General features: G+C 40.8%; 1 protein-coding gene across 1 annotated transcript; it reads left to right on the forward strand.

Annotated features, from left to right (window-relative positions):
* The first annotated feature begins 4,400 nt into the window (after nucleotides 1–4,400).
* Nucleotides 4,401–13,381, forward strand: LOC123519287 (accessory gland protein Acp36DE-like). The gene is made up of 6 exons (XM_045280442.1): nucleotides 4,401–4,415; nucleotides 9,228–9,413; nucleotides 9,939–10,325; nucleotides 10,559–10,803; nucleotides 10,905–11,049; nucleotides 11,767–13,381. The coding sequence occupies exons 2-6, from the start codon at nucleotides 9,258–9,260 to the stop codon at nucleotides 12,202–12,204; spliced, it is 1,371 nt and encodes a 456-aa protein (XP_045136377.1). The 5' UTR covers nucleotides 4,401–4,415; nucleotides 9,228–9,257; the 3' UTR covers nucleotides 12,205–13,381.
* The last annotated feature ends 1,619 nt before the right edge of the window (nucleotides 13,382–15,000 follow it).

A 15,000-nucleotide genomic window follows, 5' to 3' on the forward strand; every position in this document is an offset into this window, starting at 1 on the left:
CGAAATTCTTGCTAAACTAAGATTAGAACCACGAAAATGCGCTTGAAAACTGTCACCGGAACCATAAAAACACTCTTAAAAACTCGAGTAACTTCCACAACACCCTATTGAAGATCAGTCGAGTGTAGAAATGGTAAAAAGAGCAGTATGGTTAAGCCCACAAACTATCATCTCTTTCTTTCACACTTCTCTTCCCAACCTCTTTCTCTTTTAGCTTTTCTTTTCACCCTCATTAAAAAAAAAAAAAAAAAAAATAGTGTAGAGGTTTCAAATACAGTGTTTTTATAATTTACGTATTGCTAGTCACTCATGAGCACCCAGGATGAATAAGTTGACTCGTGTGTCCATAGGGAAGGATTGCGTCACCAGTAATTCGCAGGTCTCGCCACAAACAGCTGATAATAAGCACGGTGTTTCTGTGACCACGAAAACAACTCATAATTTGGCAGAAGCTTCTTCCTCACAACCTCACAACCTCACTCTCTATAAGCTGGTCTTCTGTTCCTCTGGTCTTCTGTGTGGCATGTTTTTAATCCCTTCAGTACCATGACGCGTTTTCATATTCATTCTGCTTACTATTTGGTGATTTTATGCAGCTTCATAAACTTAGGTGGGTGAATGAAATAGTGAGAAATCTGGCCATTAATCTTCTGACTTCCATAGACACCTCCTAATGTAAATAAAATTGTCTAGTCATACACAAAATTCACGGTAAAAAGAGGTCCCAATACTGAAGGAGTTAAATACATTACTCCCTCATTCACCCTTGCACTGCTTCATGAAACAATTAACACCACAAGCAGCAATACGTGAAGACTTTATAAGCAACTACATTGAAATTACTAATGAAAACTGATACATTTTGCAATATATTCCCAGTTTAAATTGGACGCAGCTGTAAAAAAACTGATACCTATATTTTGCAGTATATTCCCAGTTTAAAGATTGGACGTGGCTGTAGAAAAGTAGAGAAGCTTAAAAGTGACTGGTTACTAAGGAAGAGATGTACCAAATAAAAACACTGAAAAACTGAGAAAAAACACACACACAAAAAAAAAAAACAATAAAAACGATTTAAACACCAGCAAACACACGAAATGATAGAAAAATAAATAAAAACACCAATAAGGAAGAGGTGTACCAAATAGCAGTCAAAGGGTTAAGATTATTCACTAACCCTATTTTCCTTTTCGTTTTCTCATTGATCGTAAATTATGTGTTCGTTAAGTCCAATGAAAGTTCTTGTTTCTAGAGTGTTCGTGTTTCTAGTAATAGTTTAAGTGTTTCTACATAGTTAGTGAATGTCATTTGCGATTTCCACGTTTCTTGATACGTAGACACATAGGACTTCGTGACATCACTTTTTGGAATAGTAGACAAAGAAGAGGGAGAAGAAGACCTGGAGGAGAAGGAGGTGTGGTAGAGGAGGAGGAGGAGGAAGAGGAGGAGGTGGTGGTAGAGGAGGAGGAGGAGGAGGAGGAGGAGGAAGAGAACTACGATGAATGATTTTCAGTGAAAGTTTTAAGACTGAAAGTAATTTATAAGGAAGTGTTGCTATGATGGTTCGTTTGTAATGATTAAGAGAGAGAGAGAGAGAGAGAGAGAGAGAGAGAGAGAGAGAGAGAGAGAGAGAGAGAGAGAGAGAGAGAGAAGATAGGCGAGGAAGAGAAAATTAGATAAATACCATAATGGGAGTGAGGAAAATGAAACGTTTCGTGACAAAAGAAAAAAGAAAGAAAGAGAGGAAGATAAAAGAGAAAGATGAAAAGAAAGAGAGAGAAAGAAAAACACGAAAACAACCCCCAATCACCACCAAAACAAGCACAACAACAACAACAACAACAACATGAACCACAACAAAGCAGGAGGAAGAGGAGAAAGAAAACGGAGAAGAGGCGTAATGCTTTCTTCTTTGTATGGTAACACTGCAGAGTTCGTGACCCCTTCCTCTTCTTCTTCCTCCTCCCCCTCCTCCTCCTCCTCCTCCTCCTCCTACGCGGCTCCACTCTTCTACTGTTACTTCCACCGTTCTTCCTCTTCTGTAGTGATGCTCCTCCTCTTATTCTTCCTCTTCCTTCTCCTCTTCCTCTTCCTCCTCTCAACACATTAATATTTTGTATCTGGATGAGCTCTTAGAAGTTATGAAAATCTTTTATAAACACAAATTATATCTCACTATTTCATCGCCAATAAGTTTAGGAAGGAATTTATATATTTCCTAATGTAACAAACTCTGGTTAAAGGCTAGAAAAGGCAGAAAGGGCTTCTAAAACAGGCGATCCCAAAAGAGAAGAGTCAAGAAAAGACTACTTAAAATTTCAAGACCTGTGTTGAAACTTCCCTCTTTAGATACGTCAGCTCAAGTCGTAGTGGCTTAGTCATTAACGCCAGTGCAATACCTGAGAGGCGTAATTACGATACCTGTACACTATAATGACTTACCTGCATTAACCTGTTGAGTTTTTGCGCATTTTGTCATAAGGTAAGGTTACGTTAGGAAAGGTCACTTTAACTTAGGAGAATGATCCCTTCTTAGTCATTATTACCTGTGCAATACCTGGGCGGTGTAATTACGGTACCTGAGCGTTAATCATGACTTGCAAGCTTCGGATAAAGATTCATAACGATATCATTAGTGAAGGAAGTGAAGAAGAGTACGTAACAGCAACCAGGCGTCTCGAGCACCTCTCCCTCTCCCTTGCTTCCGTAGTGCTGCTCCCATTCCCACGCCTCGCAGGGCTCGTCAACATCCTCTCCAAGGCGCCTTGTTCCTGTGGTTGGCTGCTCTTAATCCCCTGAGCCTGGTAGCTTTTTCATATTCAAAGTATCACTAAACGTATCTCAAAACCCACTCAAAACACAGGCTTTCTTACCACAAAACACCTCAAAACACACCCTTAACCCCTTCAGTCCTGAGACGCATTTTTACCTTGAATTTTTGGGTATGGTTTGACGATTCTATTTGAATTAGGAAAGGTCTATGGAGGTCACAAGATTAATGGCCAGAGTCTTTACCGGTTTAATCACTACATAAGTTTCTGAAGCTAAAATCGCCACATAGTAACCAGAATGAGTTTGAAAATCCGCCATGGTACAGAATGTGTTAAAAACATAGCCATTACCTTAAAAGAACGCTAAAAAATGCCTTTCCTGAAACAAAAATAAAAGAACTGACATTAGGATACTCATTGGTAATTACTTATATTTCAATTACATTTTGATCGCTGACGTCAAGTAAGTTTATCGTGCGCAATAAGTGATAAGAAACCTTTCCAGTACATTAACAACAGTCCATACACATAACAAATTAACAAAATCAATATGCTTCTCTTAACCTAACCTGACATAACGTAATCTTACCTAATAACAAAAGACGTAAAAGCGAACAGGTAAATACAGGTAAGCTACTCAGGTATCGTAATCATAGCTCACAGGTATTGCACATGTACTAATTACAAGACCCCACTAACCTGACCTAACCTAATAGTGAAGCCCATAGCTCACCAGGTAAGCACAGGTAAGTTATTCAGGTTCACTCAGGTGTCACCCAGGTACTCATCTCTCCCCTATGACCCTTCCTGCGTGAGTGGAAGGACACCTGAGCCAGTCACGCGTTACCTGGCTACTCTCACCTGGCCAAGATGTCTTCACCTCATTTCACTTTTCTTCCCCTTTATTTCTCTTCTCTTTGTTGATTTGTATAGGACGTGGAAATAAAGACAGGAGGAAGGGTGATCACTGGTTGACTGAGTTATTGCGTGTATGACTGCCTGACTGACTGAATGACTGGCTAATTGATTGGAAGACTGACTGGCTAGCTAACTGACTGACTGATTAACTGACTGACTAACTGAATGAATGAATGAATGATTGACTGAATAACTAGCTAATTGACTGACTGACTGATCGACTGACTGACTAACTGACCGATTGACTTATAAAACTACTCTCTCTCTCTCTCTCTCTCTCTCTCTCTCTCTCTCTCTCTCTCCTCAGGGCATATCCCGAAGATGCTAAGAGAAAGGACCAACTCTTTTTAAAAACCCACAATTTGCGTCACTCACGTCCCACAAAACTCACTCGAACCTCCAAAACAAAAGACGAACGGAACAGGAATCTTTGCATCTATAACCTTTTCTCCCAAATTCTATGTCCTTTATAAGATTACCCCGCGAAATATACGAATGAAAAACAAAGCTACGAAGTGGAATAATGTAGAGGTTAACGTTTCAGTGTCTGTATTTGCACGAAGGATTATGAGAAAGTTCCAAACGGTTTGAATGTTGACGCGTGTGGGAGGAGTAAAGAGGAGGAGGAGGAGGAGATGGGAAGAGTGAAGGTACGTATATAAGCGGGACTTCGAGGCACATTTGACATCACTCTCGTACTGACATCAACACCGTAAGCTCCTCGAGGTGAGCTCCCATGTGGTGGTGGTGATGGTGGTGGTGGCAACAGTGAATACGATAAGTTAATACGATACTTTTGTTCCCGTTTTCTGTGAAAGATCGAAAACGTGTTGAAAGCGTGTTGTTATTTGGAGGATGTGGTTTTGTACTCAAGCGTGTTCAAATTGTGAGTGCAAGGGAGTTAATTTCAACCTCTTCGGTACAATGACGTGTCTTCATATTTATTCTGGTTACTATTTGGCGATTCTATACAGCTTCAGAAACTCATGTGGGGATTAAAATAGTGAAAATTGGTCCATTAACCTTCTGACCTCCATAGACCATTCCTAATGTAAACAAAATAATCTAATCACACCCAAAACTCGTGGTAAAAAATGCGTCTTAGTACTGAAGGGGTTCATATGCAATGTAAAAAGAGTTAGGTATCATTGTAAAATAGACAGGTACATACTGTGCCTTCTTACTCATCAAGCGTGTTCAAATATTCAAGTACAAGTTTACTGTGCTTAAAAGAATTTAGAATGAAGTTAGAATGCACTGGCATAACGATAACACAGACTGGTATCTTGTTTGTGTAAAATAATGTGGTAAAATATTGAGATAGGACCGACATTAACGCTCTTCTTACGATGTGCAGCTATTTGGTGTATTGAAATCACCATGCAAAATGTAAACAAGGACCGACACGAAAGAAATTTTAAAAGATGAATAGATTTTACAATTTCTAAACAGTACAAACATCTATTAATAGCTTGTGATTCGAAAACTAGAATAAATTTTGCATTTTCTAAACACCACGAACATTCTTATTAGTGTGTGATGAGAAAATACGTGTCAAATACAATCAAAAGGAGTAAAGAATTGTGAATAATACTAATAGAAATGTGTTATACTGTTAAAATAAACTATTATACTGTTAAGATAGATTAGTAAAATATCGAAATAACTCAGAACAAGTCTACAATTTATCTAACAAGTTTAATCTACACTACTCTTTGCTCTTTTTGTGTTTGTGTGTGTATGTGTGTGTTCCTCATCGTATTTTGTAGTGCCATGTCTGATTCATTTATTGCCGTGTGACCTATGTACCTGTATGTATGGCGCCTTGGCGTAATAAATTTATCAAATCAAATCAACTCGAAAAAAAAAAAAAAATGGGTAGCCAAATTACTGAACAAGTATTTTAAAAGCCTTTCATTGTTCGTAGTTTTATTTCTGGCTCAATGAATTAATACCAGACTACTCGTATTATGTCATCGCGTCATTAGCTCCCGACGGGTTCATAACCGACTCACTAATTGATAACTTGAGAGGTAATTGACCGGTAATTGACAGGCGGTAATTAAAATGAACTTCATCAGTGTTATTTACCAAGAAGAGAGAAAAAAAGAATAAAAAAAGTTAAATTCTGAATGTGTTAGAATGTGTCAGTGTGGTTTACGGTGCGTTAGAGGGCGTGGATGTGTGTTAGGGCACATTAAAAAGCGTGAAATGGTGTCTTACGGTGTGTTACAATGCGTGAGTTCCTTAGAGTGCAAAAAAGTGCGCTCGTAAATTCGTTAAGGTGCGTTAAAATACATCAAGGTGCGTTTGTGAATGTGAATATGAATTAAAAGGTGCGTTCAATACACTGACAATCCATTCCCACTTATTAAGGTGCGTTGGGGTGCACTTGTAAGCATGAACATGAATAAGAGTGCGTTTTCAAGTATCAAGCTACGTAAACGTGAATTCCTAAGGCTAAAAATTGCCTTCAAAATGCGTTCAGTTAAGTTCAATTGTGTTTAGAACCATCACATTGCGTTTATGAGTGTGTTAGTGTGCGGTAGATCCTTCAGTATTAAGAGTGTGTTAATTAGAGTATGTTTAATAGTCTTAGGATGGTTCTCGTTACTTTCCTAGGTGTTTGAGTGAGTTGAAAATCCGCTTGTGAGTGTCAGAGTGCGTGTTACGGCTCTAAGTCAAGGAAGAAGTGTGTTAGTGTGAGCAGCAAACACTCTAATGGTTGGGAGGAAGGAAGAGAGTGAAAGAAAGAAGGAAAAAAATTGTCTTTGTCGCTGTGTTTGCTAATGAAGAGGGGGGAGGAAAGGAGGGGGGGAAGAGAAGAAGAGGAAGAGAGGAGGGAGGAATGGAGAGAGAGGGGAGTATAGTAAGAGAGGAAGAGAAGTGAGAGGAACGAGAGGGAGGAAGAGAGGAAGGAATGAAAGGAGAGAAACGTAAAAAAAAAGAGGAAGAAGAGGAAGAAGAATGGAAAAAAAGAGGAAATATGACAATAACAAAGGATAAAAGAAATTGGAGAAATGAAGATGATACAAAAATAGATAAACTGTAACCCTTTCTCTCTCTCTCTCTCTCTCTCTCTCTCTCTCTCTCTCTCTCTCTCTCTCTCTCTCTCTTGTAGCGTGATTGTGGTAAGGAAAGTGAAGAGGCCACGCCCTTACAACTAGTGGGAGCAGCGCCCTTCACATGATGGCATGGCATGGAGGGCGGCAGGGGGCGCTGATGGCAATGTGGCAATGTAGAGGGCTTGAAAGGGAGATTAATGTGGGTATGGCATGGCAGGGTGGCGGTGGGTAGAGACGGTGCCAAGATGGAGAGAAGGGGGAAAGAGAAAGGGGAAGAATATGACAGGACAAAGGGAAATAGATTGAGAATAATGTAAGAGGGTTATTCATCTTATCTTATCTCTCATATTTATCTACTTTTTCTCTTTCTCTTCCGTTAGAAATAGGAAAAGAAATAATGGATAAGAGAGAAAGGGAAATATAACTACTTATCTATCTACTTTTCTATCTGTTGCTCTTCCATTAAAGTTTAGGGAAAATTACCGGTAAGTGATGTTACAGGTATGACTCTAACACCGGTAATGAGAGACAGATTAAAAGGTGAGGGTACTTACCTGTCTGAGGATGCTGTAGAATTCATAAATGAGCAGAACACCTCTCTGAAAAATAAAAATCGATAAATAACAAATAAACAACTAATAAGAGTAAAAATAACTATAAAATCCATTCATAAGTACATTAAAAAACTACCGGAATGAATAAAGGCACAAAAAAATTAACGATGAATTAAATGAATGATTAAAGAAAATGACAAAAGACATTTAAACATTTAATAGCAAGTAACAAATGAACAACAGGTGGGTGAGGGATGAGTAACAAGTGAATAACAGGAAAATGATGAGTAACAGATGAGTAAAAGCCAAGCAACAGACAACAGATAAGTGACATGATGAATAACCGGTGAATTATAGGTAACAAATGAATCAGTAGGTAAGTAATAGGTGACAGGTGAGTAACAGGTGAGTAACAGGTAACAGGTGAGTAAAAGGGACGCAGAAGAGGCAGTAGGCGCGTGTTGCGTGTATTAGCGTGTGGCGTGCGCTTAAAAGTTTCTCTACAACATGCACTAATTTGTGTAACGCGACTTTCTAGAGAGAGAGAGAGAGAGAGAGAGAGAGAGTTCTATCTTACTAACTTCTCTTATCAACTTATCTTACTAACTTCTTTTACGTAATGGTGAAGAAGATTAAGATCACCATTATCATCCCATTATAAAATCAACTTCCTTTCTTACGTAATGGTGAAAGAATAGCGTAGAAGTGTCATCACCACCATCATCACCACCATCTCCATCACCATCATAGTAATAACTTGTATAATCACCACCATCAATAACCAGCTGCAGTACTTTCATCACCATTATCAGCAGTATTAGCATCATCATCACCATCACCAATCATTGTAATCACCACCACTTAAACATTACGCAAAATCAGATCCCAATAAAATGATATACGTAACTCTCTCTCTCTCTCTCTCTCTCTCTCTCTCTCTCTGTAGCAGCAATACGCATCAAATCACTCCACCAATCACGAGACACCATTGATAACACCTCTCCTCCAATCACAAGCAAGAATCACAGTGACGTCACAGGTTGGGGGTGTCATCTTCCCATTCTAGCGAAGAAGATGAAGTGAAAGTCCTTTTTAACCTTAAATTACCTCACGTTTTGACCCTTACACCCATTCCGGACCACAGATGGCTTAGGGAAGGGAGTATAAAGGAAGGGAAAAGGTCAAGTGGGAAGAGAGAAGTCGTGGGGAGAGAATCTGAAGGGAAAGGGAAATGTAGATGTTTTAGGGATGTTTAGGGGAAGCAAAAAGGGAAAGGGAGGTAAAGAAAATGGGAAAGGTAATAAGTTTTTCTCCATTGGTTTTAGTGGTGGTAATGGGTAAGGAGGGGAAGGGAGAGGGGTTCATGAAGGGAAGGGAAGGGGAGGAATGAGGGAAAGGGGAAGGGGAGAGGGGAGAGGAGAGAGGGTCTAACCATATGTACAGAGAGAGAGTGAAAACTTTTGATGAATGAGTTTTGTGGTGTGTGTGTGTGTGTGTGTGTTGTGTGTGTGTGTGTGTGTCGGGACTTTGCTTATGCTTACGTTCATGACTGTGGCCTGAAAGTGAACTGACCAAACTCTCTCTCTCTCTCTCTCTCTCTCTCTCTCCCGGAAGCGAGGTCAGGAAAGTCGGAAGTGAGTCTTGATGTGAGCAATTGTGTAGGAAAGTTTCTCTAATTCTCTCTCTCTCTCTCTCTCTCTCTCTCTCTCTCTCTCTCTCTCTCTCTCTCTCTCTCTCTAATTAAATCTTTAATACATGATGACGCGAAGCAATGTATGAGCGTAGGTAAGTGTGTGTGTGTGTGTGTGTGTGTGTGTGTGTGTGTGTGTGTGTGTGTGTGTGTGTGTGTGTGTGTGTGTGCGTGCACGCGTGTGAAGAATAATTCACTTAATTAACCTTTCACCTTTTATTTCCTTCAGGTGAACAAGTTAAAAAGGAAACAAGCCAACATGACCCTCTCTTCCTCCTCCTCCTCTTCCTCCTCCTCTTTTCCTTCCTGCTCCTCCTTCCTGCGCTTCCTCCTGCTCCTCTTGGCTACGGCGGCGGCGGGGGAAGCCATGCCGGAGCTGCTGGGGGGCCTCGCGCAAACTTACGGGCCCCCGCAGGTAAGAACACTTGTTTATGCGTTGCTGTCGCGGCGGTGCTGACAGAGAGGTGTTTGGAAACGTTTTGGCGCCGTACTCAGGGAAACGTTTGCCTGCCGCTCCTGTGTTTATTGGTGTATGAGTGTTGGTAATGTTGGTTCAATTTAAGTTAGGTTTAGGTTAGGTTAAGTTGCTTTATCTATTTATTCATTCATCGGTAACTATATTTAACCAAACTTGACTTAAACCGCCCTGAGTTTAGCTAAGACTGATAACTTCTGTGACCAGTAGTAATACATAGCAGCAGTAGTAGTAGTAGTAGTAGTAGTAGTAGTAGTAGTAGTAGTAGTAGTAGTAGTAGTAGTAGTAGTAGTAGTAGTAGTAGTAGTAGTAGTAGTAGTAGCAGCAGTAATAGTAATAGAAGTAGTAGGCACCTGACGTTAATCTCTTTACTGAAACGAATACGGGACAGACTAACCACAGAAACCTTGAAACACCACCACCATTAACACAACACCACCTTTACAACAACAACACCCCCACCAGAACAACTTCGCTGCCCCGGCACCTGCCCCTGCCCCGCCTGCATTCCGCCCCATCGCTGGCCCGGCGAGACCCGCACAGAGCCAAAACAACTTCTTCCCCGCAGTGAATGAGTTCCCTCAGGCCCCTAGGGTACCGTCAGGACTCTACGACACGCCCTCCTTCGACGACTCCTTCAATGATCCTGTGGCCACGTGTAGTCCCCAGACCTCAGTGTCCGTGCTTACTTCGACCAGCTTTGTGCCAACGACGGTGATTCAGACCCGTACCCGCGCCCTGCCCACTACAGTATACTCGCAGGTGACGCAGACGCAGTACTTCCCATCTACGGTGATACAACAGCAGGTGGTGACGTCTGTGGCGCCCCCTGTCATTCAAACCCAGACTGAGGTGAGGAGGAGGAGGAGAAGGAAGAGGAGGAGCAAGAGGAAAAGAAAGGAGTTACTAGTATTGTTGTTATTACAGTTATTATTTTTTGCTGAGTCATGATGAGTCAGCACATTTTTTTCGTGCATATAAAAATACTTCCTTTTAATTAACAGGGAAGTTTTTTGCTCATAGTGTTTCTCTTGTATAATGTGTGATAAACTCTCTCTCTCTCTCTCTCTCTCTCTCTCTCTCAGGTGGTAAATAACGTGCAGTACGTCACAAGGGCAAGATACTTCACCGTCACCTCTTACATCACCGACACGCGGCTCCAGTACGTAACACAGACGCAGACTCAGACTCAATTCCAGACACAATTCCAGACAACCACGCAATTCCAAACACAATTCCAAACACAATTCCAAACAGTCACCTCTACGCAATTCCAGACGCAGTTCCAGACGCAGTTCCAGACACAATTCCAAACGGTCACCAGAACACAGTTCCAGACACAATTCCAGACACAATTCCAGACAGTTACCAGCACACAGTTCCAGACACAGTTCCAGACGCAATTCCAGACGCAGTTCAGACAGTTACCAGCACACAATTCCAGACGCAGTTCCAGACACAGATCCAGACACAGTTCCAGACGCAATTCCAGACAGTCACCACCACGCAATTCCAGACACAATTCCAGACGCAGTTCCAGACGCAATTCCAGACCACCACAGTATTCCAGACGCAGGTAAGTGTTGTGGTGAGCAAGTCTTGGTTAAAAAAGTAATATATTTCATCATATTTCATTACTTTATTATTTTTATTACTTTCACCTCTGTCTCTCTTTTTTTCTATCTTAATTTCTGCCACTTAACTTTTTTCTCTTCCTTCCTCAATGAATGTGCTATTTTTTCCCTATTTTTTTTTCTTTTTGTTTTTGTTCATCAAGTTCTCGTTTCTCTCTCTCTCTCTCTCTCTCTCTCTCTCTCTCTCTCTCTCTCTCTCTCTCTCTCTCTCTCTCTGACTAAGTTTGATTTTGATGTTCATCTAATCAATTTTTGGTATTGTTATATCTAAGATTAGCTTTGAAATTAGTTAAGAAATAGTTGATGCATTTAAGTAGCAACTTTTGTAGTAGTAGTAGTAGTAGTAGTAGTAGTAGTAGTAGTAGCAGTAGTTGTAGAACAGTAGGAACAGTAGTAATAATAGTAGTAATAACAGTAGTAGTAGTAGTAGTAGTAGTAGTAGTAGTAGTAGTAGTAGTAGTAGTAGTAGTAGTAGTAGTAGTAGTAGCAGTAGTAGCAGTAGCAGTAGTAGTAATATAAAAAAAGCACATAGTGAACATAAATGCAAACAGACAGACAGATAGAAAGGGAAAACGCCAAAGGAAAGTAAAGTGCAATTTATCGCAGTTTCTCGTGCACACCTGTTCCCTGCAATTACAACTAATCACCCCCACCCACAGGTACGCACCGAGACTCGCTTCAGCACACAGGTACAATACATCACCCAGACGCAGCAAGTCCCCCAGATCGTCACTCAAACGCAATTCGTCACCCAGACTCAATTTGTGACGCAGGGACAGTCTCAGGTCATCACGCAGACTGTCACCACCACCCAATTGCAACAGCAGGTGGTGACACAAACCCAGCAGGTGACCCAGTACGTGACGCAGACGCAGCAGGGACAGGGGCAGGTTCAGTACGTGACGCAAACTGTGACGTCAACGCGCATTCAGCCTCAGTATGTGACGCAGACTGTGACGTCCACGAGGGTACAGGCGCAGTACATGACGCACACGCAGCAGGTTCCTTCCTACGTGACGCAGACGATGACGGTGCAAGGGAACTGTGGGGCGCAGTCCTTCCCAGTGAGTACTACAATGATGGCTGGGTATTACTGATCGCCGCTGCCTCTCACTCAGTCACGCAGTTAGTCAGTCAGTCAAGGGTTTCAGTTCAATTCTTCGTCTTTAATCTCCACCAAAGAGCTTTCATTAAACTGTCAGTCAGCAAAGTGTTTATGTACAAGGCAATGTTTCAGTTTCTCAATTCAGTCTGCTTTTCGTTCATATTCTCAGTTCAGTTCAATTCAGTCTGTTTTTCGTTCATATTCTCAGCAGTCTCCACCAGAATGTTATCGTGGTATTGTCAGTCAAGAGAGATTGTATTTTTTGTCCTTTCAGTCAGTTAGACAGTCAGTCAGTCAGTCAATCCATTAGTTATGAATATGACTAATAAGAGAAAGGGAATACAGGATGACTTTCTATTTCTTCCTGTCATCTCATCAAACATTCTTTTATCTCCTCCCTTTTTCTCACTCTCTCCCTCCCTCCCTCCCTCCCTCCATTCTCCCTTCGCTCTCCGTCCTTCCTCCATCATTATCCTTCCTTCTTAAAATCATTCACTTTATTTCTTTTTCATCTACCTCTCTTGAGCTTCTTCACCCTCCTTGTTCCTCCCTCCTTCATCTTCTCCCTCCTTCTTCCCTTCGTTCCTTCACCTTTCCGCGGTGTAGGAGGTCACAGCGAAGGGCGTCCTGAGGGAGTTTAATGAAGGGAGCACCCGAGACACACCCCGCCGTAGGGAAAATGTTTAAAGTGGTTTGTTATTGTCTCTAAAAAAAGTTCCCAGCCGATCCAGCAGGTTAAAAAAAATATATAAAGGCTGGTGGAGATAAAAAAAACAAAAAAACAAAAACAAAGGAATCTCTCTCTCTCTCTCTCTCTCTCTCTCTCTAGACTGACTGGTAGCTTTACAATCACAAATCTACCCTTAAATTAACCTTAAGAATCCTGTATAACTATTTTTCTTAATCAATGTATATTTTTCTAGTATTGTTAATATTTACCTAAGTTAAGATTGCGCTGTTCTCGTTGTTCATATCGTGTGGGGTTCCTGAGGGTAAGAATTTTAGTCCCCAGTGTTTGTACATCACATGGGGCCTTTATACCTGTAATCAATGACAGGTGTGTGACAAGTGTATGTACGATTTTTCCGTTCTATACGCCAGGTGGGTAAGGTGCTGATTGCCTCACCTGGCGTACGGTTGCTAGTACTCATATTATAAAGGCTTTTTTATTAATACACCTGGAGTTTTTATTATCGCCACCTTTTCTTTCACCTGTGCTGCCCAAGATGAGTTTTGCTATGAAGTAAGTATTTAAGGTGATTTCCAGGTAATTTTATACTTGCTTTACTGTTTTCTTTGGGATCTGTCTCTTTGAATTTACCCCCCTCTCTCTCTCTCTGATTTGTATTTTATGGAGTGGGGCTAAGAACGCTGTAAATTGAACGATGGCGACATGAGAATTATATAGTCACAATAGCGTCGAAGTGTGAATAGTAGTACAAAAATAATAATGGAAGAATAACATTAAGGTGACTATACATAAACACATCTCTAACCCCTTCAGTAACATGACGTTTTTCCATATTCATTCTGCTTACTATTTGGCGATTCTATACAGGTTCAGAAACTCATGTGGGGATTAGAATAGTGAAGACTGTGGCCATTAATCTTCTGACCTTCATAGACCCTTCCTAATGTCGATAAAATGGTCTAATCATACACAAAACTCATGATTAAAATGTGTCCAAGTACTTAAGGGGTTAAACAGCTGATCAGGTACCAGACTCACTAAACCTACCATCTCACCACTAACAACCACTATGTTTAACGATCACTCAGCCCACAACCACCAATACACCAGCGGTCTTACACATCACTGCTTTAACCCCTTCACTACTGGGACACACTTTTACCTTGATATTTGTGTATGATTAGATTCTTTTACTGACATTAGGAAGTGTTTAATGAGATCCAAAGATTAATGGCCACAGTTTCCACTATTTTAATCCCCCACAAAAGTTTCTGAAGGTGTAAAAAGTCACCAAATACTCGTAAACAGAATGAATATGGAAACACGTCATGGCACTGAACTGGTTAAAGTAGGTAAAGGTGCTAAACTCACTGCAACTACCATTTCACCATTAATAACCATTATATCAATGACCACTCAGTCCACAAATACCATTACACCAGCATTCTTTTACATAACTACCTAATTCCTTCCCTTTACGTATTATCTTATGGGAAAAATACTATTAATATACTCTTGCTCACTCTCCCTTACATTCCCCATACACTTTACACACTATACGGAACACAAACAATAAACAACACCCATACAATCCCCATACGAGGCCATCACACCATATACATCACTAAATTATCAAAAATATCTCAACTCTTCTGAATATCCTAGTTAATTCCTACTCACGTGACTCACAGGTAAGGATGAAGAGTAAGGATGCTGCGGAGTAGGATTCCAGGCTCGAGTCACTCCAAGGGCACGCAGGAAACAAGGTGAACTGAAGGAGAAAGGGAAGGAAGGCGGTGGTGGTACTGTCTCATCTTGTTAAGCCTTTTTATGTATAGAGAGCTTTGTTTGGGTAGCAGGCCACTGTAGATTCTGTAGGCCCACATAAAGTTATTAAGTTTATTGTTTTTATATGTTGTTCAGCCGAGCGGTTTCACTGGTAGTTTTTGGTGTTCTTAAGCAACCCAGGTTAGAAGGAAAACTCAGGATATAAAAAGTTTGCATATTATGTACAAATTTACAAGTGCTGTCCACACACAACGTACAAGTACATAAGGAAACGTGCTTAAAACTCGGGAAAGTGTTCGTAATGTCACT

The sequence above is a fragment of the Portunus trituberculatus genome, chromosome 45 (genome assembly GCF_017591435.1).
Source record: "Portunus trituberculatus isolate SZX2019 chromosome 45, ASM1759143v1, whole genome shotgun sequence".
NCBI lineage: Eukaryota > Metazoa > Arthropoda > Malacostraca > Decapoda > Portunidae > Portunus > Portunus trituberculatus.